Source organism: Phocoena sinus, chromosome 2 (assembly GCF_008692025.1).
Source record: "Phocoena sinus isolate mPhoSin1 chromosome 2, mPhoSin1.pri, whole genome shotgun sequence".
Classification (NCBI taxonomy): domain Eukaryota; kingdom Metazoa; phylum Chordata; class Mammalia; order Artiodactyla; family Phocoenidae; genus Phocoena; species Phocoena sinus.
In genome coordinates this window covers 123,165,199-123,193,109 of record NC_045764.1, presented here as the reverse complement: position 1 = coordinate 123,193,109, position 27,911 = coordinate 123,165,199, and the positions used below count along the sequence as shown (strand labels likewise).

Below are 27,911 nucleotides of genomic sequence, written 5' to 3'. Positions count from 1 at the left end.
TGATGAGCTAATATATACCAAAAAATAATCATTATTTACATTTCATCCTGGTTCTAAGTAAAAATGTAGTCTATCAGCAAAATTTATTTTAAAATACCTACCACAATATTTGGAGATGGGTTTTTCCTAAATTGATCTCTTGCCAGAATTATCTGGTATTTTGTTAGATTGGGAATATCTCTTCTCATCAAAACATTCCTCCGAATCAAAGAACTTGCAAGTGCTTCCAAAATCTGCAAATTTCAAAGAAATTTAGTTTATTTTAAAATCCTTTTACAAATACATTTCCTCACATACTAAAATAGTTTTATATATTAATTATATGTTAAATAAAGTTTGTCTTAAAATGAATTTTTAAGTAAACACAGAAGAGATGATAAAGTTTTAAAGTACTTGACAATTATCCTCAGATAATCCATGTGAGAGTCAGCACAAGCAATTATTAGATTCAGCGATAATTCAAGAACATATGTGTTGGGCTTTCCTGGTGGCGCAACAGTTAAGAATCCGCCTGCCAATGCAGGGGACATGGGTTCAAGCCCTGGTCTGGGAAGATCCCACATGCCACGGAACAACTAAGCCCATGCGCCACAACTACTGAGCCTGCGCTCTAGAGCCGCGAGCAACAACTACTGAGCCCGTGGGCCTAGGGCCTGTGATCTGCAACAAGAGAAGCCACCACAATGAGAAGCCGGTGCACTGCAACGAAGAGTAGCCCTTGCTCACCACAACCAGAGAAAAAGCCCATGCATGGCAATGAAGACCCAATGCAGCCAAAAATAAAATAAATAAATTTATTTTTTAAAAAAAACAAAAAACGAACATATGTGTTTATCTGTTTATTTCTTAACTCTCCTCCTCTCCCTCCAAACTAAGCACAATGAAAGGAGGGCCTTGATTTGCTCTGTTGCATCTTCAATGCCTAGAACAAGTCTAGCACATAGGTAAATATTTGTAGAGTGATGACTAAATCAAAATTCCTTGAGTACATTTAATTTCATTCACTGATTCATTCTCTCAAAAATATTCATTAAGCGACTTCCCTGGTGGTCCAGTGATTAAGAATCTGCCTTCCAATGCAGGGGACGTGGGTTCGATCCCCGGTTGGGGAACTAGGATCCCACATGCCACAGGGCAACTAAGTCTGCATGCCGCAACTACTGAGCCCACATGCTCTGGAGCCTGCGTGCCACAACGAGACAGCCCGCGCTGCAACTAGAGAAACCCACGTGCCATAATGAAAGATCTTGCATGCCGCAACAAAGATCCCGCGTGCCACAACTAAGACTTGACATAGCCAAATAAATAAATAGATATTTTTTAAAATATATTCATTGAGTATATACTACATATCAAGCATCGTTCCTGATGCTGGGGATATTGTGGCTGAGACAAATGAAGTTTCTATTTTCCTAAAGTTTACATTCAATAGACGGAAGAAAGGAGTAAAGAAGTGAACAAAGAAAATAGAGAATTTTGATTATGATAATGCATTTAAGAACCTACAACACAGTAATGCTTTGTAGAGTCTTTGATAGGAAGGGGGTCACTATCATATAAGTGGACAAAGAGGGTTTCTTTCTTTCTTTCCTTCCTCCCTTCCTCCCTTCCTCTCTTTCTTCCTTTCTTTCTTTTTTTTGGGGGGGTGGGGAGAGGAGCAGCAATTGTGCTCTGCCCGGGCACCCCCTGCCTCATCTGTCATCCAGCCCCAGGATGCAGAGGAGCGGGCCCTTGGATTGTGACCTTGCCAGCGCCCTTCCACCTCCAAGCAGCCGGTTTCCCACACTAAGGTTCCTGGCTGGGGATGGACCGCTCTGGGCCAGGGCTGCCTCTGGTACCAAGCAGCAGGAGAGACGGTGGCCCGGGTTGGGCAAGCAATGGAACCTATTGCTGCATGGGTGACAGCAGGGCGCTCTCAGGGGAGAACTGGGCATGCAGGCTGCCACAGTTCTCCACGTGTTCATGCCACCAAAGATGGTTTCTTTTAAGAGGTAATACTTGACATCTGAATGATAAAGTATGCCTAGCCCGAGAAGTTCTGAAGACAGAGCATTCCAGGCAGAGGAAACAGCAGACAAAAGGTCCTGAGCTTGATGCCACAGTGAAGGTAAAAGGCGACCTCCAGATGAAGACTACTACAGCAATATGTAATTTGCCTAAGTCTTATTTCCTAAAATATATCTATTTTAGTACATTTCAATCTTTCCTCTCTTCTAGCTTTGCTGATCAGCTTTGCTGACCACATGTGCCTAAAGAAGCACTCTAAAAGAAATCAATAAAGTTAGGGCTTCCCTGGTGGCGCAGTGGTTGAGAGTCCGCCTGCCGATGCAGGGGACATGGGTTCGTGCCCTGGTCCGGGAAGATCCCACATGCCACGGAGCAACTAAGCCCATGTGCCACAACTACTGAGCCTGCGCTCTAGAGCCCGCGAGCCACAGCTGCTGAAGCCCGCACGCCTAGAGCCCGTGCTCCACAACAAGAGAAGCCACTGCAATGAGAAGCCCGCGCACCGCAACGGAGAGTGGCCCCCGCTCGCTGCAACTAGAGAAAGCCCGCGTGCAGCAACGAAGACCCAACACAACCAATCAATCAATAATGTGTCAAGACATTGCCAAATGCCACCAAGTGGGCAAGATAGTCCCCAGTTGAGAAACACTGCTGTACAAGGGATCAGGGAGGAATATATTGAAAATATATTTCCTTACAAAGAAAGTTCTGGTTGAATCTGGATACATGTTTTGGGTGTGTTCACTATGTGAAAATTCACTGTGCTGCACACTTACATTTAATGTACTATGCTGTTCATATGTTTGGGGGGGCTGGTTATACTGCAATTAAAAGGTTTACTTAAGAAAATACAAAACTAAATTGGCTTTAGAAACGGTCCATCATTTTGTATTTCCTCTTTAACTAATAGTTTGCCAGTACATATAAAACATGGTGCTCATACTGAAAATTGTCATTTCAAAGAATTTTTTACCATATTAATTATATAAATGATTATAACTATACATTCTCACAGTCCGATTCTGTTAAGTAAAATAATTACATTATCAGTTCACTTATTAAAACACTGAATTATGATAAAAATGGCTTACCTGTATATATGCCTTTTGGATAGCTCCAAGTTCTTCACCAAGAGGAACAACAAGCTTTTCAACTCGTCTTTCATGAGAGTATGGCAAAATATCTGGAGAATCTTCAGAACGAATCTCTATCTGCCCAATTAGTAGATTAGTAATAACCTGTTGCACAGCCTACAGAAAATCAATTAAGTATGATTATATATTATATTACTTACTAAATTTTTTAGTTTGCCACTAACAAAAATAAAATAGCAATAAGTTTTTGAAAAAATATTAGAAATTTATATCATTAAATATTTTTTAAAACTACAAATTATAGCACATCAGGAGTGGCACAATAGGGGAAAATGCTTTTGAAACATCTTTCTTGCATGCCAAGCATCCAAGAGATAAAATGTCCAACAAGTTCCTCAAATGTATTTTGTGCTTTCCAATGGTAGTGTTACATCTTGTCAATATTTATAAAGACTCAGACAAAATAGAAGTTTCAAATTAGCAAACCAAATCCCCAAAACATTATATAACAGTCAATTTTAGAGCCAGAACTAAAACCCAGATTTCCTGATTCCCTGGCAAATACTTTTTTCCACTGATTTTTAATGGGGAAAACAGAGAAGTCCTGTTACTACTAAAGGATACAAATGTACCTTGGAAATACTTTACAAACTGACTTGTTAAGAAACTGAGGGCATAGGTCCTACACTAAATCTATTATTAATAAATGAATGGAGGGAATTCCCTGGCAGTCCAGTGGTTAAGACTCCACACTTTCATTGCCAAGGGTGCAGGTTTGATCCCTGGCCGGGAGCTAAGACACCACAAGCTGCGGGTGTGGCCAAAAATAAAAATAAATAAATAAATGAGTGGAATATTTTCCATTTAAATCAATATATATGCTGTGAATATATTTCTGGAGCTAAATTTCATTCACCAAAAGCTTATAAAGGAACTTAATTGTAAAAATAGGGAATTTAAGAAAAAACAAAAAACCTGTTGGTATAAACAACTGCTGTACCATTAGACCACAGTACTACTGGGTGTGATGAAAAAAAAGAAAGGAAGGGAGAGATGGATGGATGGATGGATGGAGGGAAGGATGAAGACAGAATCCTGAAAGTATCCAGAAATTAAGAACTCTTTTTTTTTAAACTAGTAAAGCCTCATGGGCTTAGTTTCAGACAAAAAATACTCTAGGGCAAGAATCACATCTTAGTCACTTTTGTATTCCCAACACTAAGTATAATGCCTAATACAGTAGTACACTATAGTTACTGAATGTCCACATACATTCAAACTCTAGAGTAAATATATGACCATTTTATAAAATTGACTGAGACTTCAGTATTTTTTTTTCCTTTGGCCGCACAGCATGTGGGATCTTAGTTCGCCGACCAGGGATTGAACCCGTGCCCCCTGCGTTGGTAGCACAGAGTCTTAACCACTGGACCGCCAGGGAAGTCCCAGACTTTAGTATTTTTAATCATTCATTCATTCAAGAAATATTTGAGTAACTCCCACATGCCAGGTATTGAATTGGTGATAGAGGCATAACCAAGATAGACATAATCCCTACATTCATGTCAGTACTATTTTAGTGGAGCAAAAATACAACAAATAAATGAATAAGCAAAAGAATGACAGATTGTGATAGATATTAAGAAGAAAATAACAAGATAGGAAGAGTTGACTTTTCATAGCTTAAGAGTGAATTTTTCTGAAGAGGTGATATTTAAGCAGAGACTTGATGACTAAAAACAATCAAGCATGTTTAAAAAAGGTTGGGCAGAAATGATAGGATAGAAATTTCTAAAACTAATCGAGGCTATGGACAGAAGGAAAAAAGTCTATGGCTTGGCAGAATTGAAAGCTACCTTTGAAATTATCCAGAACCTAACACAGAAGACCATTCAGAGCTACTAAATCAGAATGTCATGGGATAAGGCTCAAAATCTGCATGGGATAGGGCTCAAAACTTTTTACCATCCTCTGAGCTCCCTAGAGAAATGGTGGATTCCACAGCGGGGACTGGAAAAACACTAAATGATCATAAAATATCTTGTGATACCAGTAAGTTAGGAAGTGTTCAAAACAAACACACGAACAAAAAAAAGTGCATTCTAAAGGACACAGGAGCCATCTTCAAGGCACTCTCAATGGCCCAATCTAGAACAATCAAAATTATTAATGATAGTAGCCAATAAAAAATATATATATCCATATATATATCCATATATATCCATATATATGGAGATATATATATATATATATATATATATATATATCCATTAGTCCATATTGATGTAAAGACCTGAATTAAAAATAAATGAGGAGGGGCTTCCCTGGTGGCGCAGTGGTTGAGAGTCCACCTGCTGATGCAGGGGACACGGGTTCGTGCCCCAGTCCGGGAAGATCCCACATGCCGCGGAGCAGCTGGGCCCGTGAGCCATGGCCGCTGAGCCTGCGTGTCCAGAGCCTGTGCTCCGCAGCAGGAGAGGCCACAACAGTGAGAGGCCCGCGTACAGCAAAAATAAATAAATAAAATAAATGAGGAGAGAAGACAGCTTTTCACAACAGAAGAATTCAAATTTTGAAATGTAAAAGAAATGAGGGAAAGAGGAAATAATGATTCGGCAAACAGCACAGAAATAATTGTTGCAAGCAAGAACCATCATTGGATGCTAAAACAGAATATTTACATAGTCTCACAGTATCTCCCCCACAACAGACTTAATTAAAAAGGGAAAAACAGTAGTTTTACAATAGAGAAACCAGAAAGTTATCATCTGAACCAAGTCAAAATTAACAGCACCAGTAATAAGACAAATCATCATGTATTCTCGGATACAATGCACTAAGAAAGGTACAACATCACTTCTGGGGTATTCTTGCCCAAAATGCATACAGAACCTCACTCCAATCATAAGAAAACATCAGACAATCCCAAATTGAGGGATATTCTACAAAATAACTGGCACCTACTCTTCAAAAGCATCAAGGTCATGGAAGACAAGAAAAGAATGAGGACTGTCACAGACTGGAAGGTACTGAGGAGACGTGACAACTAAATGCAATGTGGGATCATAGAATGGACCCCAGAGCAGAAAAGGACCCCGGTGGGAAAACTGGCAATAGTCAAATAAGATTTGCAGATCAGTTACTAGTATTGTACCAATGTTAATTTCCTGGTTTTGATAATTTTACTATGGTTATGTAATATGTTAACAGGGGAAGCTGAGTGAAGGATATACAGACTTTAATTTTTGCAAATTTTCTGGAAGTCTAAAGTCATTTCAAAATAAAACAGTAAAAATTTAAAAAACAGCTTTAGGTGATTCTTTGGCACACTGAAGTCTGAAGACTCTAATGTAGATAATCTCCTACAACCACAGAAGAAAAGGTAGGCATCTTATATGAAATGCTGTACTCCTGATGTTAAACTAAATACTAGAATGGAAAACTGATCTGGTCACATACAAAAGTTCTTATTTTCTTAAACATTAATAAATTTTACTTACCTTTATATCACTACCTGGTGTGGCACTAAGAGCCAAGATTCTAAAGTGATTTGTATATTTGACTAGTTCTCTTACAACCTTAAAAAAAAAAAACAATTCTTTAATTTCATCTGCCCAATACAAAAATAAAAATGATTCTGTTAAACAAGCTAGTATATCTGATCCACTATCATCATTCCTTATTTAGAGTACTGATGGGCTAGCAGATGGAACTATCTTTAGTTATGTTATCTGAAGAGCAAATGATTTAGGTTTACACTCTATCCCAATCAAAAATACTTTAGGGGGCTTCCCTGGTGGCACAGTGGTTGAGAGTCCGCCTGCCGATGCAAGGGACACGGGCTCGTGTCCCGGTCCGGGAGGATCCCACATGCCGCGGAGCGGCTGGGCCAATGAGCCATGGCCGCTGAGCCTGCGCGTCCGGAGCCTGTGCTCTGCAACGGGAGAGGCCACAACAGTGAGAGGCCCGCGTACCGCAAAATAAATAATAATAATAAAATAAAATAACACTTTAGGGTTTCTTCTATACATAAAGCTACAACATCAAGGCCTATACTGAGGCAAATCAAAATATTCAAAGGGCTAATTCAAGAGCAAATGGTAGAAAAAGATCAAGTTTATTCTCCATTGCTTGGGCCACAGTCTAGGCTTACAGCTATATCCATATGCATACTTGCCAGATTAAGATAAATCGTAACAGAAAAATAGAAAAAAAATTAAATACAGGGACTTTCCTGGTGGCGCAGCGGTTAAGAATCAGCCTGCCAACGCAGGGAACACGGGTTCGACCCCTGGTCCGGGAAGATCCCTCATGCCGCGGAGCAACTAAGCCCATGAGCCACAGCTACTGAGCCTGTGCTCTAGAGCCTGCGAGCCACAACTACTGAGCTCACGTGCCACAATTACTGAAGCCTGCACACCTGGAGCCCGCAACACCTAGAGCCCACACACCCTGTGCTCCGCAACAAGAGAAGCCACTGCAATGAGAAGCCCTCACACCACAATGAAGAGTAGCCCCTGCTCGCCGCAACTAGAGAAAGCCCACATGCAGCAATGAAGACCCAACACAGCCAAAAATAATTAATTAATTTAAAAAAATGAAATACAAATGTGAAATTAGATTTGAAATGAAAAAAGTTTGTTTTAGGAAAGATTTTAAAGAAGTTAGATTTCATGTGCAAGGCTCACAATTTTAAAATTAAGTTTATTCATAAAAAAATAAGGCTAATTTGGGGTAATTTTTAAAATCTAAATTCCGTTTTAAATCCTAAAACATTTTCCAAGGGGCACCAAAGCATCTCTCTAGGCTTTACAGTTTGAATTCAACACCCACTTCTGGCATAATCAATACTGGATAATTTGCCAGATTCCCATATGCCCCAATACAAGGAAAAAGGACCCCTAAGTAAACTGAGTCACAGGAACAGCTCTTAGTATCCCATAGTTCCACATTAGAGGTAGGACACTAAAAGCAGATTATTTTTTTTAAATTGAAGTATAGTTGATTTACAATACTGTCTTAGTTTCAGGTGTACAGCATAGTGATTCAGTATTTTCGCATATTATATATTACAGATTATTACAAGATAATGGGCATAATTCCCAGTGCTCTACAGTAAATCGCTCTTGCTTATCTATTTTACAAATAGTTGTTTGTATCTGTTAATCCCATACCCTAATTTGTCCCTCCACACTTTCCTCTTCCCTTTGGTAACTACAAGTTTGTGCTCTATGTCTATGAGTCTGTTTCTGTTTTGTATATACATTCATTTGTATTATCTTTTTAGATTCCACATATAAGTGATAATCATATAGTATTTGTACTTCTCTGTTTGATTTATTTCACTGAGTGGCAAATGACAATATTTCACTCTTTTTTATGGCTAATATTCCTGTGTGTGTGTGTGTGTGTGTGTGTGTGTGTCATATATATATATATATATATATATGCCACATTTTTTTAATCCAACCATCTGTTGATGCACATTTGGGTTGCTTCCATGTCTTGCTATTGCAAATGGTACTAAAACTAGATTATCTTAAAACTGCTCTGATTTCAACCCATGTCAAAGATGAATTCAATGAGACTCAAACTGAATATTGATCAATACTCAAAAAATATTATTTATGGAGTTTTTTAAAACATGATACAGAATACATTTAAAGATAGAACATTATAGGGAATTCCCTGACAGTCCAGTGGTTAGGACTCTGCGCTTTCACTGCCAAGGGCCCAGGTTTAATCCCTGGTCAGGGCACTAAGATCCCACAAGCCACAAGCCATGAGGCACCGCCAAAAAAACCCCAGAACATTATACTTAATGGAGACTTAAGAACAATTGTCCTAATTAAAAACTGATATAAGACAAAATGTCCCTGATACATTACTTTTTTTCCAGGAGGGATTCTCAAGCATTTTATAGAAGTGGTGTTGTGTTTGTAACCCAGGAAGCTACATTCTTCAACAAGCTGTGTGCCTGTTGGAAACTGTATCTGGAATATTCAGCGTAGTATAAATTCTTAGTGCTATTTATATATTAAAGAAGTCAGTCATGTCTCATTGTACTCAGTGAAAGCATAGCCTTGTAGTTTAAAAAAAAATCACCTAATGTGTAGAAATTTTTTGAAAATAAAGTTGCTAAGGGGAGTTCTCTGGTGCCTAGTGGTTAGAATTCTGGGCTTTCACTGTCATGGCCTGGCTTCAATCCCTGGTCGGGGAACTGAGATCCTGCAAGGCGTGCAGCACAGCCAAAAGAAAAAAAAAAAAAAAAGTTGCTAAATATAAGCTAAATGTACAAAATGAATTCCACAGTTAGAATAAAATTTTTAAAATGATCCTTTCAAGCAGAAACTTTAACACACTGGGTATTAATTTAACTTGGAAAAATATATCCATTTCCTGACTGAGATCAACTCTAGATAACAATTCTCAAGAAGATAATACAGAGATATAATAATACTTAAAAGTCCCCAAGGAAACTGCTTAATAAAATCACAAACTGGCAGTGAAATTCATCTCTTTGCACTAAATGAAATAAACTTTCCCTCTACTCTTACTCTATACCCTCTCCCTATTATCACCACCTATTATTGTTTTAACTACCTACCACTATATGGTAGTGGATCACTGCCTCAACGAGACTCTCATCATCTACATCTGACACTAATAGTCTTGTTTAAATTTAAAAACAAACAACAGCAGAGACTGATTTGAATGGATGAAGGAAAGTATTTCCTATCACCATCTGTTGAGATAATAGATATAAGGCTTTTCATAATAATACCATCAGTAACTTCCATCATTAATAATTATTCCCCAAAATGCTCTTCATCAATATATTTACACTATAAAATACTTTTTAACAAAATTACCTGGCAATAAGCATAATTTCCAAGAGCTTTATGAGCTTCATCAATAACTAGACACTTTATTTCAGCAGCAGGGCAAGCTCCTCTAGAAAGATCATTTACCATGACTTGAGGTGTAAGAAAATGGACTCTTTTACTGCCCCATATTTCCTTCCTGGTGAAAGCTTGAGTAGATCCTGTAAATAAAAGTGACATTGTACATTCTAAACTCCCGACTGTTATCTGTAAAATATAAATAACCTGGCCTATTTTCAGAATGCATTCCTGTTTTGGTAATGTGCTTTCAAGATGATAATTGGACAAATCATGGGAATGCATTTTAAAGATTTGTTGTGGTCCAAATGTCAATGCTGGCTTTTACCGAAAACCACGACTAGACTGCCATTAAAGAATTCCTACAAAATGACATAATATTTGAAGAGAACAAAGTTCTTCAACTGGGAAATCCTTCTGCGGAAGAAACTCATGTTCACTTACCGATGGGGTATACACACATAATCACTTCAAAATTCTTTGACAAGATACAGGAATTCTCTGAAGATTGAATAAAGCAACCCTATTCATTAGAGCTGGACTTGCTACAAGCAGATGATGTTTCAAAGGAGAAGACGTAAAATAAGCATATTGTGATCTGGGGACTATTCCACACGGGTCAGGAATTCCTTTAACGCTATTTCCCAGAACGCATACTTTTCCCTGGGTCCCAGCTCTTAATTTCAAATTAGCCCACTGTTTCTAAGATACCTGTCATTTCGGCCATGTGGGACTGCGGGATACCCATCACCCGGTAGCAAGCCTCGATCTGCTGTGTCACCAAAGGTTTCGTGGGGGCCATGAAGACAACCTTGCCGGAGGGGAACCAGCGGTAGAAATTGTACATGACTACGGCGGCAATAAAGGTCTTTCCCAAGCCGGTAGGCAGACACACCAGCGTGTTGCAGAACAGAGCGGTCCTGGCGATGTGCAGCTGGTAGTCCCGCACCGGGCAATTAGTAGGGTAAATCCACAGGGCGCCCGCTGAGGTGCAGAACCCGCCATTCTCTAGACTCAGCTGCCGCTCTGCTTCGTACACCGCGACCAGCAACACATCATCGTCCGACTCGGGCTGCGCCTCTGTCGCCTCCGCCGCCTCTGCTGCCTGTGCCGCTGCAGGAAAACTCGCCCCGGAGATGCCAGGGCTCTGAGGCCGCTCAGGTCCAGAGCTGCAACTCGGAGCCCCAGTGGATCGGGAGACTCTTGAGCCCCACGTCTGAAAAAGCGTTCTTTGCCGCCCGCTCATTAGGCCGAAGACCACCGAAGGCTTCTCTCAGACGCCAGCAGCTGTTGCAGCTCAACAGCCTCCGTTCCAAACCCCATCGGTTATCTTCGCATAAAAAACACTAGAACTAGAAGGCGGGGTTGAGGCCTGTTAATCCAGTTGAAAGTGCTGCCACTGAGTTTGCGTGGGGAAAATGATTGGCTGGCTTCCCGGAAACCCCGTGGCCCTCTAGGAGACGCATGCGCGTTGTTATGGAGCCACCGCAAATTTGGTCCCCTTGTCAATTTCTTATCGACTCTAAAGTTGGGTTCCGTTTCTAATGACGAGGTGTCCGGGCATCATTGCGAAATTGATGCCTCTTAAAATGATACAATAAATAAACTTGAGGTCCAGAAACAATGGATACCCATTTTTTTTTAACTTAACGTTATTGAGAGTCTAATTTGCCTTATTCCTTGTGGTTGGCCATGTTTTTAAATCGGAAGATGAGGTGAAAAACAAACATGTTTAGATAAAATTAAATAACGTGTCTTATTTCTCTATCCAGGCTGAGAAAACAAAACGCCAGGTCTCTTTTTCAGGAGTGGCAACCCATTATCTTATTTTGTTGCGGTACGCGGGCCTCTCCCGTTGCGGAGCACAGGCTCCGGACGCGCAGGCTCAGCGGCCATGGCTCACGGGCCCAGCCGCTCCGCGGCATGTGGGATCTTCCCGGACCGGGGCACGAACCCGTGTCCCCTGCCTCGGCAGCGGACTCTCAACCACTGCGCCACCAGGGAAGCCCCATTATCTTAATATTTTGTATTGTTAAAAGGGAAATGAATGGTTTGGTTCTGATATTCGTTGGAAAATCCTAAGGAAAAAAAAGCAAGGCGTCCTGATGCTCCACCATTACATCTTCATAAATGATATAGAGCAGTAAGCATCGGGGTGATATTCTTCTCTAGCGATAGCATTCTACCTCAGACTTGGATACAATTCCCGGCTTCTCCCCTCTAAAAGTGGCGACCTCGAGTAACCTCTGTAGATTTGTTTCTTCGTGTATTGAGGAAAAGTACACACATATCACGAGGTTGTTTGGACCACTAATAATGTCACCCCCTCATCGCCACCATCAGCAAGAGCCATCCTGTGTGTAGCCACTTTACATTGTTTTATATGGTCAAGTGTCTGGACTTGCTTTTAGACATGCTGTTTATCATATGTTTATATTTGGGAGGGGGAAGGGAACCGGTTGTATTTTAGTTTAATTTGAGTTTTAAAAGTGGTGGAATATAGGTTGCTCTGATGGACAAGGACTGAGCCAAGTCAGATGTGAATCTTTAGGCTAGAACTAGATAAAATGAGATTAGATGTCTGAATGCTTTTGTTTCCTTTAAACAGATTAAAGACTTTAAATGCATAGCAGCTTGTCGGTAATAAACAAGTGTGGGTAATGGCTGGTAAACAATCACTACTATCGGAGGTGGTCGCCTCACAAGGGTTCCAATTAAGAGAAGCTGACAGCTTGCGGCTTTCTGCGTAGTCTGCTGCCGGGGCCACATCGGCCGGTTTTACCCGGGACTCAACAAAGAGGCCCGCGGAGCACAGCCTTGACGTCACTCAAACACTGGCCCCAATCCTGCTGGGTAGCGCCGTGACCCCGCCCGCTTGAGCTCCGAGCAGGGTCCGCGCCACGCCTCTGGGGCGGGGCGATGCCGAACCCAGGCGGGCTGGCTCAGTAAAGCGGAGGCAGCGGGGGAAGATGGCGGCGGCCGTTCCGCAGCGGGCCTGGACCGTGGAGCAGCTGCGCAGCGAGCAGCTCCCTAAGAAGGACATTATCAAGTTTCTGCAGGATCACGGTTCAGATTCGGTACTGGAGGCGGCGGGGCGGCCGGGCTGGTGCGGCTGAGGGACACTTCACCCCCCCGTAGATGCCCATACATTCCGTATTCCTCGGTGCCCCCGCCCTCGCTCTCCAGCGGCCGGTGGCCTGGAAGGCCGGAGAGGTCCCGCGTGCGCTCCCGAGCCACGCTCCCGCCCCTCGGGCCGGCCCTATTTGGGCAGGTGGAGCAACTTTACCTCTTGCGGCACGCAGCAGTAGCAGATTTAGAACCTCATTGAGATGCTTGAGTGAGGTGGAGGCTGTGAAAAAAAGGAACCCAGTAGATTTTGGGGGTTGAGACGGGGGCCCGAGGACTGGAGGCTTGCGTGAGATAGATCCCTGGCGGGTAGTGTGGGCTGTTAGGGAAATGAGAAGGGATGTGAAGATTTCGGTGGGAACGATGGTGCGATTTGCTTTTCTCATCAATTACCAAGCACTGAACACTAATAATTGTGATTTTTTTAACAGTCTCGCTGTTTAACTTTTAAAATATCGATCCTTTAAATGACCTTTTCACCTGTATATCTAGGGGAGTTACATGAGTATTTCGGGTACAGTGGTCTCCCATTGTTATAAACAAACCAAGAAATCTATTTGGCATTCTTCCTACTTTTACGCCCTGCATTTTTCAGCACAGTCTCCATCTTAACCACTCTCCGTAGTCACAAGTTATTTTTGTCAGACGGCTTCTTTTCCTTTGGAAATTAATATAATTCATATCTCCTTAAATTGCAGAACGACTGTACAGTTTGTGTGCCCGCAGCATCTCCCACATATCAGAAATAGCAGTGGTCTAAATGTGGTTTATCTCCGATTTTTAACTTAATTTCCAATAATCTCCCTCCTGAATAATAATTCTGACATCAGCAAATACTTATACAATATCTACAGCAAGAACCGTACTCAGTGTTTGGGGACACAAGTGTGAAAATGAAAGACCATGCCTCAGAGACACCATTTTATACCATTTTACTATTTTAGTGGAATTATTTTCTCTTAAGCCAATCCACATTTCACTGAAACAATAGAGTAGATATATCATTTATTAACGTGTAATGCCTCAAAACTGTACTATAGTCATCAAATTCTTATAAAACAAATCATCCCAAGGTGGAATCTAATATAAAACTGGCCCACGTTGGACAATTTCAAGAGACTTGGCTTGTCAAAATACTAAGATACTAATACTAATATACTAATCTTTTACATGCATATTTTCCAGTGTTCATTCACATATGTAAACCTATATTTGACAGTCACTATTTTATTGATCATAAGATATCATGGAGATATTTATATTTTGGATATCTTTCTGAAAACTTGCTAAAGAAATCACAACAGTGCTAAAGTAACTGCTTCTATTTAATCAAAATAGCCTTTCCCATGAGCCTTTATCATTTAGAACATTTCTCTCTAAGCGTCAGAGAGAAAAATGCAATAGTGATAGTTTCAGAAAAACTGCTTTATTGTAAGGTTAGAAGGTTAGAAAGATTAAAAGATGCCAGAGGACAACTTTGGGAAGGTAACAAAATGAGGAATCAAGCAAGGACCACAAGGTAGAAAAGGAAGAATAAAGTAAGGAAAACATGTACATGATTCTGAGATGAAGGTACATGATTTTGATGATTTGATATTTCAGTAGTAGTATTTCAGTATTCATCTGACAGTTTAGTCTTATATCTGAGAGAAATGGAATTCTACTGTTAGAGTTATTAAATACATTATTAATCAAATAGGTAATATGTATTGAGTTCTTACTGTGTGACTGGAAATGGTTTATTACATTTACCCTTATAAGAAGCCTCTGACATAAGATGCTGTTATTAATCTTTCACTGTGATGCAGAAACTGAGTCTTTAGGAAAGCTTAGTCCCTTGTCTAAAATCAGACAGCTAGGATTTTAACCCAGTTGGTCTGACACCACAGTCTATACATTTGAACACTATATATCCAGCATTGTATAACAGTGTTTCTGGGTGTGCCAAGAATGGGTTACAGATATGTCAAGATAGAAATACCCAACATGGCTAGAGGCTCCCAGCGCACGGGCCAAGTAACATCCTGCCAGGAGCAGCTTTGCCCAGTTACCAAAATGTGCTTGCTTGTGTAAGTGTGCTCTTCCGTGAGCTCCATGATGGGAAAAGGGTTAGTACACACCAGTGTAACCACTATGCAATATTACAGTTCTAATCTTTTAAGTATTTCTTATAATTACCCAATATGGTTTTTTTAATATTCCTTCAATCTTATTTTTGTTATGAAGTAGAGTATAAAATGTAATGTTTCATTTCTTTTATCAATAGTATGATTGAGGGCTTCCCTGGTGGCGCAGTGGTTGAGAGTCTGCCTGCCGATGCAGCGGACACGGGTTCGCGCCCCGGTCCGGGAAGATCCCACATGCCGCGGAGCGGCTGGGCCCGTGAGCCATGGCCGCTGAGCCTGCGCGTCCGGAGCCTGTGTTCCGCAACGGGAAAGGCCACAACAGGGAGAGGCCCGCGTACCAAAAAAAAAAAAAAAAAAAAAAAGATGGCCACTCAGTACCCTGAGGGAGGTCAATATAAAAAAAAAAAAAAAATAGTATGATTGAAAACATAATTTCTAACTCAAAAGTTCATTTTCTAATTTTAGACCCTTTCTTACATGAGGGAAATTATTTTGACTAACCAGCTTTTTTCTTTATAGTTTCTTGCAGAACATAAGTTATTAGGAAACATTAAAAATGTGGCCAAGACAGCTAACAAGGACCATTTGGTTACAGCCTATAACCATCTTTTTGAAAGTAAGGTGAGTATTGTTACATTTTATTACCAGAATATCATTTTAGATATTTTATTCCCAAAAAGAAGCTTTAAATGCATTTATTTGCAGAATATGTTGACATTTTTCCACCTGTACTTTTTCTTAACTATAATCATAAATGGACTGTCAAATTTAGCATGGCTAATCTGTAATATGGCAGGATGTTTTGATATTTTGAAAGGGAACAGATTTTTAAGGACACTGAAAAGTTACAAATCTAAAGTAAGTTGCATTTCATTAATGTATTTAAACTCTTGGTTAGACCTAGGCTGAGCCTTTAGAAAAGCAAATTTTAAGAAATTCTCCAATATATGTTAACTATGAAATGACCACCTTCCACAAAAAAAAAGAGAATCTTTATTAAGGAATTGATTGAATACTATTCATATCTCTGAGTCTGAATTGGTCTTTCTAAAGGTTACGGGTCTCATTACAGAATTTATTTTGTGAGATAGTTTGAGATTCATAATTTGTTGATTAAAATGCTTAATATAAGATTCTTCCTTTGTTCTTAGCCAGACATGAATATGATAAACAGACCATTTTCCTTACAGCGTTTCAAGGGTACTGAAAGTATAAGCAAAGTGTCTGAGCAGGTGAAAAATGTGAAGCTTAATGAAGATAAACCCAAAGAAACCAAGTCTGAAGAGACTCTGGATGAGGTATGTATAGAATGTATTCTTACTTGATTTCGCATGTGAATTTGAGAAAAAGTATTTGCTTTACAGCACTGACTTCTATAAGGGGTGGCCATTTTCAGTGAGCCAAACACTAATATGGAGTGGGTTTTCTCCCTTGGGTGTACTCAATAAGTAAAAAAGAACTAGTGCTTTACAGTTAGTAAGCCTTTCCTGTGAAATACCTGTAGTTTTTTTTTTTTTTAAAAACATGTTCTCACTCATAGGGCCAAATCAGTACATTGTTTTTTTGTTTGTTTTAATTTATTTATTTATTAATGGCTGCATTGGGTCTTCGTTGCTGCGCGTGGGCTTTCTCTAGTTGCCGTGAGTGGGGGGCTACTCTGCCTTGCGGCGCGCGGGCTTCTCATTGCGGTGGCTTCTCTTGTCGCGGAGCACGGGCTCTAGGCACATGGGCTCAGTAGGTGTGGCTCGTGGGCTCTAGAGCGCAGGCTCAGTAGTTGTGGTGTACAGGCTTCGTTGCTCCACGGGATGCGGGATCTTCCCAGACCAGGGCTCGATCCCATGTCCCCTGCCTTGGCAGGCGGATTCTTAACCACTGTGCCACCAGAGAAGCCCTCGCTTTGTATTTTATATTGCCTCTATGTCTGGCCAGAACTTCTGAGCTTTCAAAGCTATTTTAAGGGCCTATTCTATAGCCAAGTTGGACTGAGTGAAAGAAACTTCCTTTTGATTATTTTTAGCTTTTTCTGATGTACATGGTGTCCTAGGCAATATAAATAGTTAATTTGGGCCTGGCTGCAGGGTGTGGGTTCATCTGTCTCATCTTTCCCAGCCCAGGTTTTGTACCAAGGTTTGAAGAGCTAGATAAAACTATTTCTGAAATTGGGAGATTGGGATTGACATACATACACTAATATGTATAAAATGGATAACTAATAAGAACCTGCTGTATAAAAAAACAAATGAAATAAAATTCAAAAAAATAAAACATTTTTCCACCAGTGTCTCCATTAAAAAAACAAAACAAAACTATTTCTGTAAATGGACAGCCTTAGTAGAGCTAAGGACAGCTCTTTGAAAAGCCTCAGTAGAGCTAAATTGATTATTATCTTGCCACTTTTGATAATATCTTGCTAACAACTAAGCTCACTCATTCCTAGCAGTGTTAGTGACAATAATAATAATAATTTGATAAATGTTTTATATAGTGGGCAAATATTGAGCAGCTACTAAGGTAAATAGAGGTATAATTATTAGAAGGGTTACAAAAGCAGTTGGCAACATAGTTCATCTTCCAGAAAGAGTATTCCAGAAAACTAGAATAAGGGACGTATGAGGTAGCAGATAATATATCAAGAGATTAAGAAAAAGAGCATTCAAATAAAAGTAAAAGCTGTAAGGGCTGGAGGCAGTTTAGAGAGATTTCGTGAGAGTCCTAAACTATATCGTTTTCTTTAAGACGTCTTTTCATTTCATTTAACTGGTCAGTGTGAGCCCTCTTTTTTATGTACTCATTGTCTTCCTGCCTAGATTCTGTAACTTCTTGACCAGTACTTTGCTGGTCCCGGCTGTCTGCTTTCTCTGTTCATGCTTCAGGACTGCAGAGCAAGTACTGTGAAGAAAAATAATCATCAGAATTTTTACTGGGCTTTGTATAAATTAAAGCTTAATATCAGACAAGCATGGTTTCTAGTTTCACTGCTACTCAGCAGCTTTCATAACTATCCCTCGCTCAATTCCCCATCCACATAAACTACTTGACATTTTTCCAGAAGTTCTCAACCTTCTCTTATTCCTTTCTCATTATATACTCTTGTGTTCTATTTTACCAAAATATTAACATACATAGTTGTAACCATTCTCTTCTTCCCAGTTTAAAAGTTCTCTGATCTTTGGTTTTCTTTTTCCTTTTCATGTCTCCCTCAGATCTAAGGCTCTCAAATATCTTCTTTTTCACATCTTCATCCATTCCTTTTTGATTCTCAAGCATTCCAAGGCCTCAGACCTGGAGTGTGGGAAAAGTCACTAATCTGCCTTCATTCTCTTTCATCATCATTCAGCCCCAAAATGGCTGTTCTAGTAAGTTTTCTAAAATATTTTGCAAACTGCACCTTACTCAAAAATCTTCAGTAACTCTATACTGTCTAGAGCTGCACTGTCCAATACAGTAGTCACTAGCCATACGTGGCTGCTGAGCACTTTGTGGCCACTCCGAATTAAAATGTGCCTTAAGTATAAAATATGCAGTTTCAAAGTTTTAATGATTTTTTTTAAATGTAAAATATCTCAACATTTTTATATTGATTACATGTTGAAATGATATTAATGCAGCAACTAGACCAGTTAAAATTACATTTGTGACTCATTGTTTTTCTATTGGATTGCATTTTTGGCATTCAAAACCTTCCAATATCTGGCCCCTGCCCAGCTCCATATTTACTACTTCTATAGAAATATTCTTCTTCGGTCACAGATGTCTGCCCATTGTCTACTAAACTGTCCATACTTTTATTTCTTGCTTAGTGTGTCTCTCCTCTCAGCTTCCCTATTTGTCAGTTCTCTGTCCCCTTCAAGACCCAGGTCATCGGCTCATCGCTTCCTTTGAAACTTTTACCATCCCAGACTTTACATAACTGCCAAAAATTTCTGTAGCACGTGGTTATCTATATTATTTACCTCTACCTTATTCATCTTAATACAGAGAACCTTGTCTAATAGCTGTTACTAGACTTTAAATAAATCAGTCATAGTCAATATATTTATTACCTATTATGTATTAAATAGTGTTGAGGAAAGTTTTCAAGTATGAATGAATATTGGACAGGAGAGAAAGTATAAGTTAGGTCAGGAACTCACACTCAGACGTCAGAAGTGACTGTAAAAGTACTCAAGCCAAAAACTTGAGATTCATCCTTCATAACTTCTTTACATATAATCATCACCAAAGTCTGTTGATTCTGCATATATATATCACAAAACTGCTCATCTTCTGTCATCCTCAATGTTGGCACCCCAGCATAGACCTAGACTACTATACTAACCTCTTCCTATCAAGTCTCCCCACTTCCACTTTTGATTCCCTATCCATTCCTCAACTAGGTCAAACTGATCTGTTTAGAACACAAATCTGATTTTGTAACTTCGTTTAAAACTGGTAATTGGGGGCTTCCCTGGTGGCGCAGTGGTTGAGAGTCTGCCTGCCGATGCAGGGGACACGGGTTCGTGCCCCGGTCTGGGAGAATCCCACATGCCGCGGAGCGGCTGGGCCCGTGAGCCATGGCCGCTGGGCCTGCGCGTCCGGAGCCTGTCCTCCGCAACGGGAGGGGCCACAGCAGTGAGAGGCCCGCGTAACCCATAAAAAAAAAAAAAAAAAAAAAAAAAAACTGGTAATTGGCTGCTCAGTGACCTAAAGATAAAAACCCAGATTCTTAACATGTGTTATGTCTTTCCAGCCTCATCTCATACCATTCTTTTCTTTCTTACCTTGCAGACTATTTTCATGCTCTTCCCTGCTATGAAAATGCTATTCTCTGTTGTAAACCTTCCCCTACTGAGGGACCTTCTTTTGTCCTTCAAGATACAGTGTAAACATTACTTCAGAGAACCCTCTCCCAGCCTATAGCCTATACTGGAGTACGTCACTGTGTCCTTCTCATGTTGGCACCCTGTGCTTCCTCTTTAGGTCTCCTAACACACACCTATATTCTCTGTTAGAGGGAGGGCCAGAACCACGTCTGCCAACTCAGCTGTGTATCTCTAGTTCCTGACATATAGAACATGCTCAAATATTTCTTGAATTGAGAATAATTATGTAATATACCGTTGACCGTTGAACAACATGGGTTTGCATGGGTCCTTTATAATATGCAGATATTTTCCAGCAGTAAATACTGCAGTACTCCATGACCCTCAATCCTTAGTTGGTTGAATCTGTGGACGCAGAACCATGGGTACGGAGGAATCATGTAAAGGGAGGGCCAACTATAAGTTATACATGAATTTTGGACTGCAGGAAGGGTTGGCACCCCTAACACCCAAAGTGTTCAAGGGTCAACTCTACTCTCATTTTTAGAGGCTATGCCGTGATCTAGTTAATTGCAGCTATGATGATCACTCTCAAAAGTTCCTTTATCTGTGTCTAGAAGTTTCTAGGTCAGACCCAATCTCAGGAATGTAGTTCTTTTCCTCACTCTGGACTAAGAAATTGCTGCAAAGCCAGGAAATTACCTAAAAGCCAGGTCCGTTCAAGCACATTAACTCCAGGATAGCTTGGGACTGATCTGACCTCCCACCATGAAGCAATCAGGTTCTTGCAATGAAACCCAAAATGAGATCCACCATTTTACAAAGTGTGTTTTATAGGTCCCAGAAGTTCCATGTTGTTTTTCATGTGTCATCAAAAGCTGTACCTTGTGTCTCCTACTTGAAGATTCAGTGTATATTAGCTAATGCATAATTAGCTCTGAGAAGTTATGCAAAAGAGGCATATTTAACTTGAATGCAGTATTTCCCAAACTTAATTATATTAGGCCCTTTTCTTCCAACAATGCCAAGGAATGGGTGATCCATAAAAGACACTTTGTGAAACACTGAAATTGAGGCCCCAAGTAGGCAGATTGTGCCTTCACTGTTAAGACTGAGATATAGCCACCAATTTATTGTGTTTGCATTATACTAAGACCTCTAATGTAGGTAACACAACGTGCCCAAGCAATGTGGTACAACAAAGGGGAAAATAATGGAATGACATTGGTGTTTTTTTTTTTTTTTTTTTAATTATTTATTTATTTTTGGTTGTGTTGGGTCTTCGTTTCTGTGCGAGGGCTTTCTCTAGTTGCGGAGAGCAGGGGCCACTCTTCATCGCGGTGCGTGGGCCTCTCACTGTCGCAGCCTTCTCTTGTTGCGGAGCACAGGCTCCAGACACGCAGGCTCAGTAGCTGTGGCGCACAGGCTTAGTTGCTCCGCGGCATGTGGGACCTTCCCAGACCAGGGCTCGAACCCATGTCCCCTGCATTGGCAGGCAGATTCTCAACCACTGCACCACCAGGGAAGCCCGACATTAAGTTTTAAAATGTGGCTATTATTTGCTAATCGTACCTTATCCACTCAATAGTTATCTGTAATTTCTTTAATAAAGTCTTGATATTCTGATATTCTCACATAATATACGTATATTGTCATCCTCATTTTGTGGCTTTTAAATGTTTTAAGTTAAAATTATTTTCAAATTTGGGATATATGTTAACAGTTTTTGTCTAGTCAACTATATTCCTTAAAAATCATTTATTTTTCTGATAGAAAAGGATAGAGAAAACATAATTCCAACACGTAGAAATGAATGTTTAACATTTCAGAATATTTTTGAATATTTTCTCTGTGTATTTTTATTGAAAAGTTGAGATTTTACTGTAGAACTTTCTACTATTTGCCTTGTAATCTTATAAGAATTTTTCCACATTACTAAAAACTATTATATTACCATAAATATGTGGTTTTATTTTGCCATTATGTATAATAGTGTATGGAATAATTGCATAAAGATTTTTTCCTAAGTTTCAAATTACTTCTTGAGTATGTATCTGTATAAAGAGAATTATCATACTTTTAACATTTTAAAATTGCATTCCAAAGAGATGGCACCAGTTTACACTACTAGCAGTAGACTTCTAAAGTAACGTCTCACTAAAACAAGCTTGGAATGGGTCAGGAAGAAAGTTAATGCTTACTTTTGTAATACACTTTGTATTCAAGCTATAGATGTGACTTTCTTCTGACTTAGGGAGGCAGCCTAGCTTTAGCTGAAAGTTCTAATCCTTAAGACTGAATTGCATAGGGCTTTATACCCTATCCAGGCCTCACTACTTTCTCTATAAAAGATGGGGAAAGAACTGCCAGGTTGCTGTATGGTTAAATGAATGGACATAACAAAATGACTAGTATTAATACCTGACATTCCATATGTGCTTGAGAGGTAGTAAAGTGGTTAAGGCTTGGGCTTTATAACCAGGCTGCCTGGTTTCCAATCCTACACAGCCACTTTGGAGCTCTAGGACCTTAAGCAAGTTACTTATCCACTCTATCCTTTTGTTTCCTTATCTGTAAAACAGGGATAATAATAGTACCTACCTCATAAGGGAGAGTTAGTTTCTGTAAAACATTTGGAATGTTCTGTAGTATAAAATTCTATATATTCTTAAGTTTACCTAAGAAATTGATTCTTTTGATTCTCATAGATTCCTCACTAATGATTAGATTAACCCTTAGCTTTCAAAAAAAAAAAAAACAAAGACCCTGATAATCCTGCTTTGTTCTAGGAAATATGCCTCTTATGGTAATTTCTATAGATAATTCCATTCATTGTGTGAACTTATTTTCAATTCAAGTCCAGGAACAGATGCAATATTACTTGTATTTATTCTAATTGGATATAATTTAAATATTTAGTAATGCCAATTATTGGTGCTAACACAACTCAAATCTTTGAAAAGATGTCACAATGATTTAATGCCTTATAATTTTATAGGAATTAAAATGTAATGATATTTCTAACCTTGGAAAATAACTGGATTCATTTTATGGTTTGATGAATAATTACTCTTGTCAAAAGAACACTGGTTTCCAAAGAAGCTGGAAGTTATTTGCAATTATAGGTGTGCTAGTTACTAATATTCTCATCACAGACTTGAAATGAGATAGTGAGTTTTTTAACTCAGTGGTGAACCAGAGGCAAAATAGTTTGTTACCAAATCTGTGAAATTCTTGTGACTGGACTTAGGTCACAGTTGGCTGTATAAGTATTCTGTCATCCTTCTAAAAAAAGGACATGAATTAACAACTCTGTGTGTGTGTTGTTTCTGTTTCTAGGGTCCACCAAAATATACAAAATCTGTTCTTAAAAAAGGAGATAAAACCAACTTTCCCAAAAAGGGAGATATTGTTCACTGCTGGTATACAGGAACACTACAGGATGGGACTGTTTTTGATACTAATATTCAAACGAGTAAGTCTAAATGTAACCTTATCTCTTTGGCTTTAGGGCATGCCAAATATTTGTGTTGGCAGTACCTTTTTCTTGGCTGTCATTTTTTTTCCGGAAGTCTTTTACACCTGTTATTTACTTGTAAAAGGTTTTCAGTTCACTACTTGGCTGGGTGTAAATGAAGACCTTTTGGTCATTGAAAAGCAAAAAATAAGGAAGCTTAGTCTAAACTTTGTTAATGCCCCAAATTCTGGCTTTTGTATTTTAATATAAAAGGCAGAATAGTGTTATTTTAATGGTGTAAATATAGGTCCTTTCCGTCTCCCTCCTTTAGACCATAATTATTTTTACATCCAGAATTTTCTTGTTGAATTACTTGGCTTTCTGAATTTTTATTTCTTTTCAGATGCATAGCATGGTAAGTTCTGAAATCAATTTAAAGACTTAAATCACTGTGTTTTTCAATTGGAACTTAACTTCATTATTAATTATAAAGAAAATCTGTTTTACAGGTTCGAAGAAGAAGAAAAATGCCAAGCCTTTAAGTTTTAAGGTTGGGATAGGCAAAGTTATCAGAGGAGTAAGTAAAAACTGGCCATGAACCAGTAGATATTCTGGCACACGCTACTTGTGGTATGGTAACATAAAGAATTAGGTTTGAGAATAGGATGAAAATAATCTTTCGAGTCTCACAAATCAAGTGTTATCATTGCTAACTGATCTGGCACAAATTACATTCTCTGGATCTCAGACAGTACAGCCTACCTCAAGGCTGCTAAAAGATTAAGTGGGGGACTTCCCTGGTGGCACAATGGTTAAGAACCCACCTGCCAAGGCAGGGGACAAGGGTTCGAGCCCTGGTCCGGGAAGATCCCACGTGCTGTGGAGCAACTAAGCCCATGTGCCACAACTACTAAGCCCGTGTGCCACAACTACTGAAGGCCGCGTGCCTAGAGCCCGTGCGGCACGAGAAGCCCCCGCACCGCAACAAAGAGTAGCCCCTGCTCACCGCAACTAGAAAGCCCACGCACAGCAACAAAGACCCAATGCAACCAAAAATAAATAAATTTTTTTAAAAGAAAGATTAAATAGGTATAACTTAAAGCACATAATAGACTCATATTATTTCCTTCCATGCCTGCCCCTTTTATTATTTTTTTCTTTGTAAAGTAATTGCCAGAATGTTTGGCTTTCTAAATTTGATTCTTATAAAATGTTAAATAGCTGTTGTACCACTTATACATGATTCAGAAAGGTAAAATATCTGTTCCACTAGAAGTACTGATAGAAACTTCTAGGAGTCTTTCCTGTGGCCCTCTCACCTCTCACAATTTAGGCTCAAACACCAAAAATATCTTTCAAATGTTAAGTATGCCTTTACCCACCCTTACATGTGAGAGATAACAGAAGGAAACTCTGAAAAAAGGGGAAGTTAGGCTTAAGCTGTACTGACCATTGCACTGTACAGTACAAAAGGAGATGAAACAGTAGGATGCCAAATATTAATAACCAAAATGCCTATTTAAATGCAGTTATGAGGACCCTAAATGTGTTATTCTTTGTACTGTGGTAAGACCTAAAATATTGTTCAATCATATCCAGAGCCCAAAATAGAATATAAAACATCTTGAAACTAAAGGTTTAGTTGAAAATCACTTTTAACTACTATCTGATTATACCAAGTTGATACATCAGGTTGAGCTATTTTTGTTTCTATAACTAAAATGTTTACTGGTAAATTTGTTCTAGTCAACCATACTCTTAATTTCCAGTATGTGACAGATCTCTATCATTTTAGCTTTATGTAATTTGTTACATTTCAACAGAGTATATGATATTAGTAATATATTCTGTATCCTTGCATCATATTGTTTTTGGTAATTTGGCTTTAAGATCCAAATTTGTACAAAATGACATTGTATCATTTTGAAAAGTTCAAGTATTTACACTAGGAAATTGTTTAATGTGTCCTTAACTTTTTTCATTGAGGAAATAAAGGACAGATTTAGAGACTCTCACCCAAGGACATTACCTTAGGACATGAAATCCTGTAACAGAATGCTTTGTATGTAATCTTGCCTTTCTTCTGGCTTTGCATGCTTTTGTAAAGTATCATTAGTTTTGATTTTATGTTCTTGCCTTTAGTGGGATGAAGCACTCTTGACTATGAGTAAAGGAGAAAAGGCTCGACTGGAGATTGAACCAGAATGGGCTTATGGAAAGAAAGGACAGCCTGATGCTAAGTATCCTTTTTTCCTCTGTAATTAAAAGAAAAATCATTAAGAAAGATCACTTGAAGGTATGTAAATGCTGTCTAGGTTAACCTCTAGGTCAGAGATCCCGTCCAGACCAGTCTTCCTGATATTTAGATGCTTTTGTGTCAACACCTCCAATATACACAATATTTTCTACTGTTACAAGTATTCTAACTTGAGCTGGAGTCATTTTTCTTCCTATAAGCTCTTAATTTTCAGGACCTAAACTGAGGTTTAAGTTTCCATCTTTGAAAAGCTACTATTAATGTTTGAAGGGTTTATTTAAAGGAGTTAAGATGCTCAATACAAACAACTGTAGCAAACTGTAGGATTCAGATATGGCTCATGGTAATTTTATGCTTCCATATGATTTCAGGCAATTAACTGGGTACTCAAAGCTTAGAAATGGAACACGTTGGGGATCACCAGTTGTGAAATGAAGGAGACCACAGGTCCAACATCATAGTGTACGCATTTGTGATTACAACTAGTGACAGTACTTTTCTGATAGGCCCAATTTGTGAACATTAAAAAAAAAAGAAGAGCCATGACTCCAGTCTATTACGACCAGAACAATCCAATAGCTAAGTAGGAAGGTAGTTTAGTTGTTGGTTCCATTCCCAGAGAACTAGTTGGACCAGGTAGAGTAAGTTTGGGGATAAAAAAATTGGAAGTCCTTTCTAGTCTTATCAATTACAGTTACTTGGGAATATAATAGCCTTCTTCTTCTCAGCCTATCAAAATCCCGTGACCAACTGCAGCTCCCTCTCGTGAAGTATCTCAAGACCAGTCAGATAAAAATCAGTTATCTGAATTCAACATCTGAAAATTCACAGCAAATATCAGGTAGTACCTCATATGAACTTTGATTTAATGTAACATATACAATCAGCTAGATTGAAATCACTTGGGGCATGGGTGGGGCATACTAAGTAGCAGTCTTCATCAAGTAGTGGCTAACTTGGCAGTACTAGAGAGGCATCCAGGTAAGGAAGATCCTAGTTCAAGCTGAATTTATCTAGTCAGCCTTTATTGACAGGTTATGACCTCCATTCACAAAAATACTTTCAGGAACCTCTAGGTTCCTATGTACTAGCCCCTGAGTCAACTATAAAGCCCTCCCTTTGGAGTTAATTACCAGTATCCAATATACATAATTCTAATTTTATTTATTTTTGGCTGCGTTGGGTCTTCGTTGCTGTGCGTGGGGTTTCTCAAGTTGCCACAAGCAGGGGCTGCTGTTCGTTGTGGTGGGGGCTCTAGGTCATGAGCTCTAGACGCGTGGGCTTCAGTAGTTGTGGTGCATGGGCTCAGCAGTTGTGGCTCATAGGCTCTAGAGCACAGGCTCAGTAGTTGTGGTGCACAGGCATAGCTGCTCCGCAGCATGTGGGATCTTCCCAGACCAGGGCTCCAACCCGTGTCCCCTGCATTGGCAGGCAGATTCTTAAGCACTGTGCCACCAGAGAAGTCCCATAATTCTAATTTACAGTAAGGGGAATAAGGGAAGAGGCAAGTTTTATCAAATTTACCTTGACTTCTTCAACAGAATTCCACCAAATGCAAAACTTATTTTTGAAGTGGAATTAGTGGATATTGACTGAAATAGTAAAGGCATCAGCAACAATAAAATACAGCCTTGAAGAAACTTAGGTGTCTCATTAGAACTGGTTACTATTTTAAGGGAAGAGTCAACTGGAAAATTCAAGAAGTTAAGTTAGAACTTGTTTACTTGATCCCCAACTTCTAAGAAATGTAATCCATTATAAATCCTTGAAGTTTAAAATATTTTACTACAGCTGTGTAGAATATCACTTAAAGAGAACTGACTTGCCTTTTACCTCATGTTGTAAACTAAAAGGCTCAATAAAAATTTATCCTACGTCTTGATTTGTGTTGTGTAAATATATTCATGTTCTGATTAGGTTAACCAGTACTAAGACTTCGTCAAACCTGGCAGTAACAGTAAAATTGTCTGGACAGCTTTGCCAGAGACAATCATCTTAAAAATCTTTAAATATTTGTGTATAAGGAAGGCAAAAGCATAGAGATCGAGAGGAAGCAAAAGGCTAAAAGGTCTAATAAATTGTCAACAATAGATGAATTCAAGAAAAGTATACTTCAAAACCAATAAACCACTAATACTGG

General features: G+C 39.3%; 2 protein-coding genes across 8 annotated transcripts in view; one reads left to right on the top strand and one right to left on the bottom strand.

Moving 5' to 3' along the window:
• The window catches only part of FANCM (FA complementation group M), a 59,017-nt gene extending 47,603 nt beyond the window's left edge, over positions 1 to 11,414 (bottom strand). For 3 of the 6 annotated variants that reach the window (XM_032621776.1, XM_032621781.1, XM_032621777.1), the window contains exons 1-5: positions 10,715 to 11,414; positions 9,974 to 10,146; positions 6,602 to 6,679; positions 3,099 to 3,257; positions 102 to 233 (exon numbers count right to left, since the gene is read on the bottom strand). In XM_032621776.1, coding sequence (XP_032477667.1) covers positions 102 to 233; positions 3,099 to 3,257; positions 6,602 to 6,679; positions 9,974 to 10,146; positions 10,715 to 11,249 — 1,077 coding nt within the window. In that variant the 5' untranslated portion in view covers positions 11,250 to 11,414. Of the gene's footprint in view, positions 1 to 101; positions 234 to 3,098; positions 3,258 to 6,601; positions 7,036 to 9,973; positions 10,147 to 10,714 lie in introns of those variants that run through there. The other 3 variants (XM_032621779.1, XM_032621780.1, XM_032621782.1) reach the window with 2 other exon arrangements.
• A 1,503-nt stretch (positions 11,415 to 12,917) lies between these two features.
• Positions 12,918 to 27,653, top strand: FKBP3 (FKBP prolyl isomerase 3). 2 transcript variants are annotated; one of them, XM_032621619.1, is made up of 7 exons: positions 12,918 to 13,080; positions 15,775 to 15,876; positions 16,446 to 16,553; positions 23,397 to 23,532; positions 24,024 to 24,091; positions 25,657 to 25,754; positions 27,313 to 27,653. In XM_032621619.1, the coding sequence occupies exons 1-7, from the start codon at positions 12,973 to 12,975 to the stop codon at positions 27,365 to 27,367; spliced, it is 675 nt and encodes a 224-aa protein (XP_032477510.1). In that variant the 5' UTR covers positions 12,918 to 12,972; the 3' UTR covers positions 27,368 to 27,653. The 2 variants fall into 2 exon arrangements, 1 of the variants encoding a protein (XP_032477510.1); XR_004348305.1 differs by lacking the exon at positions 12,918 to 13,080 and adding an exon at positions 14,067 to 14,701 and having other exon boundaries at positions 25,657 to 26,612.
• The last annotated feature ends 258 nt before the right edge of the window (positions 27,654 to 27,911 follow it).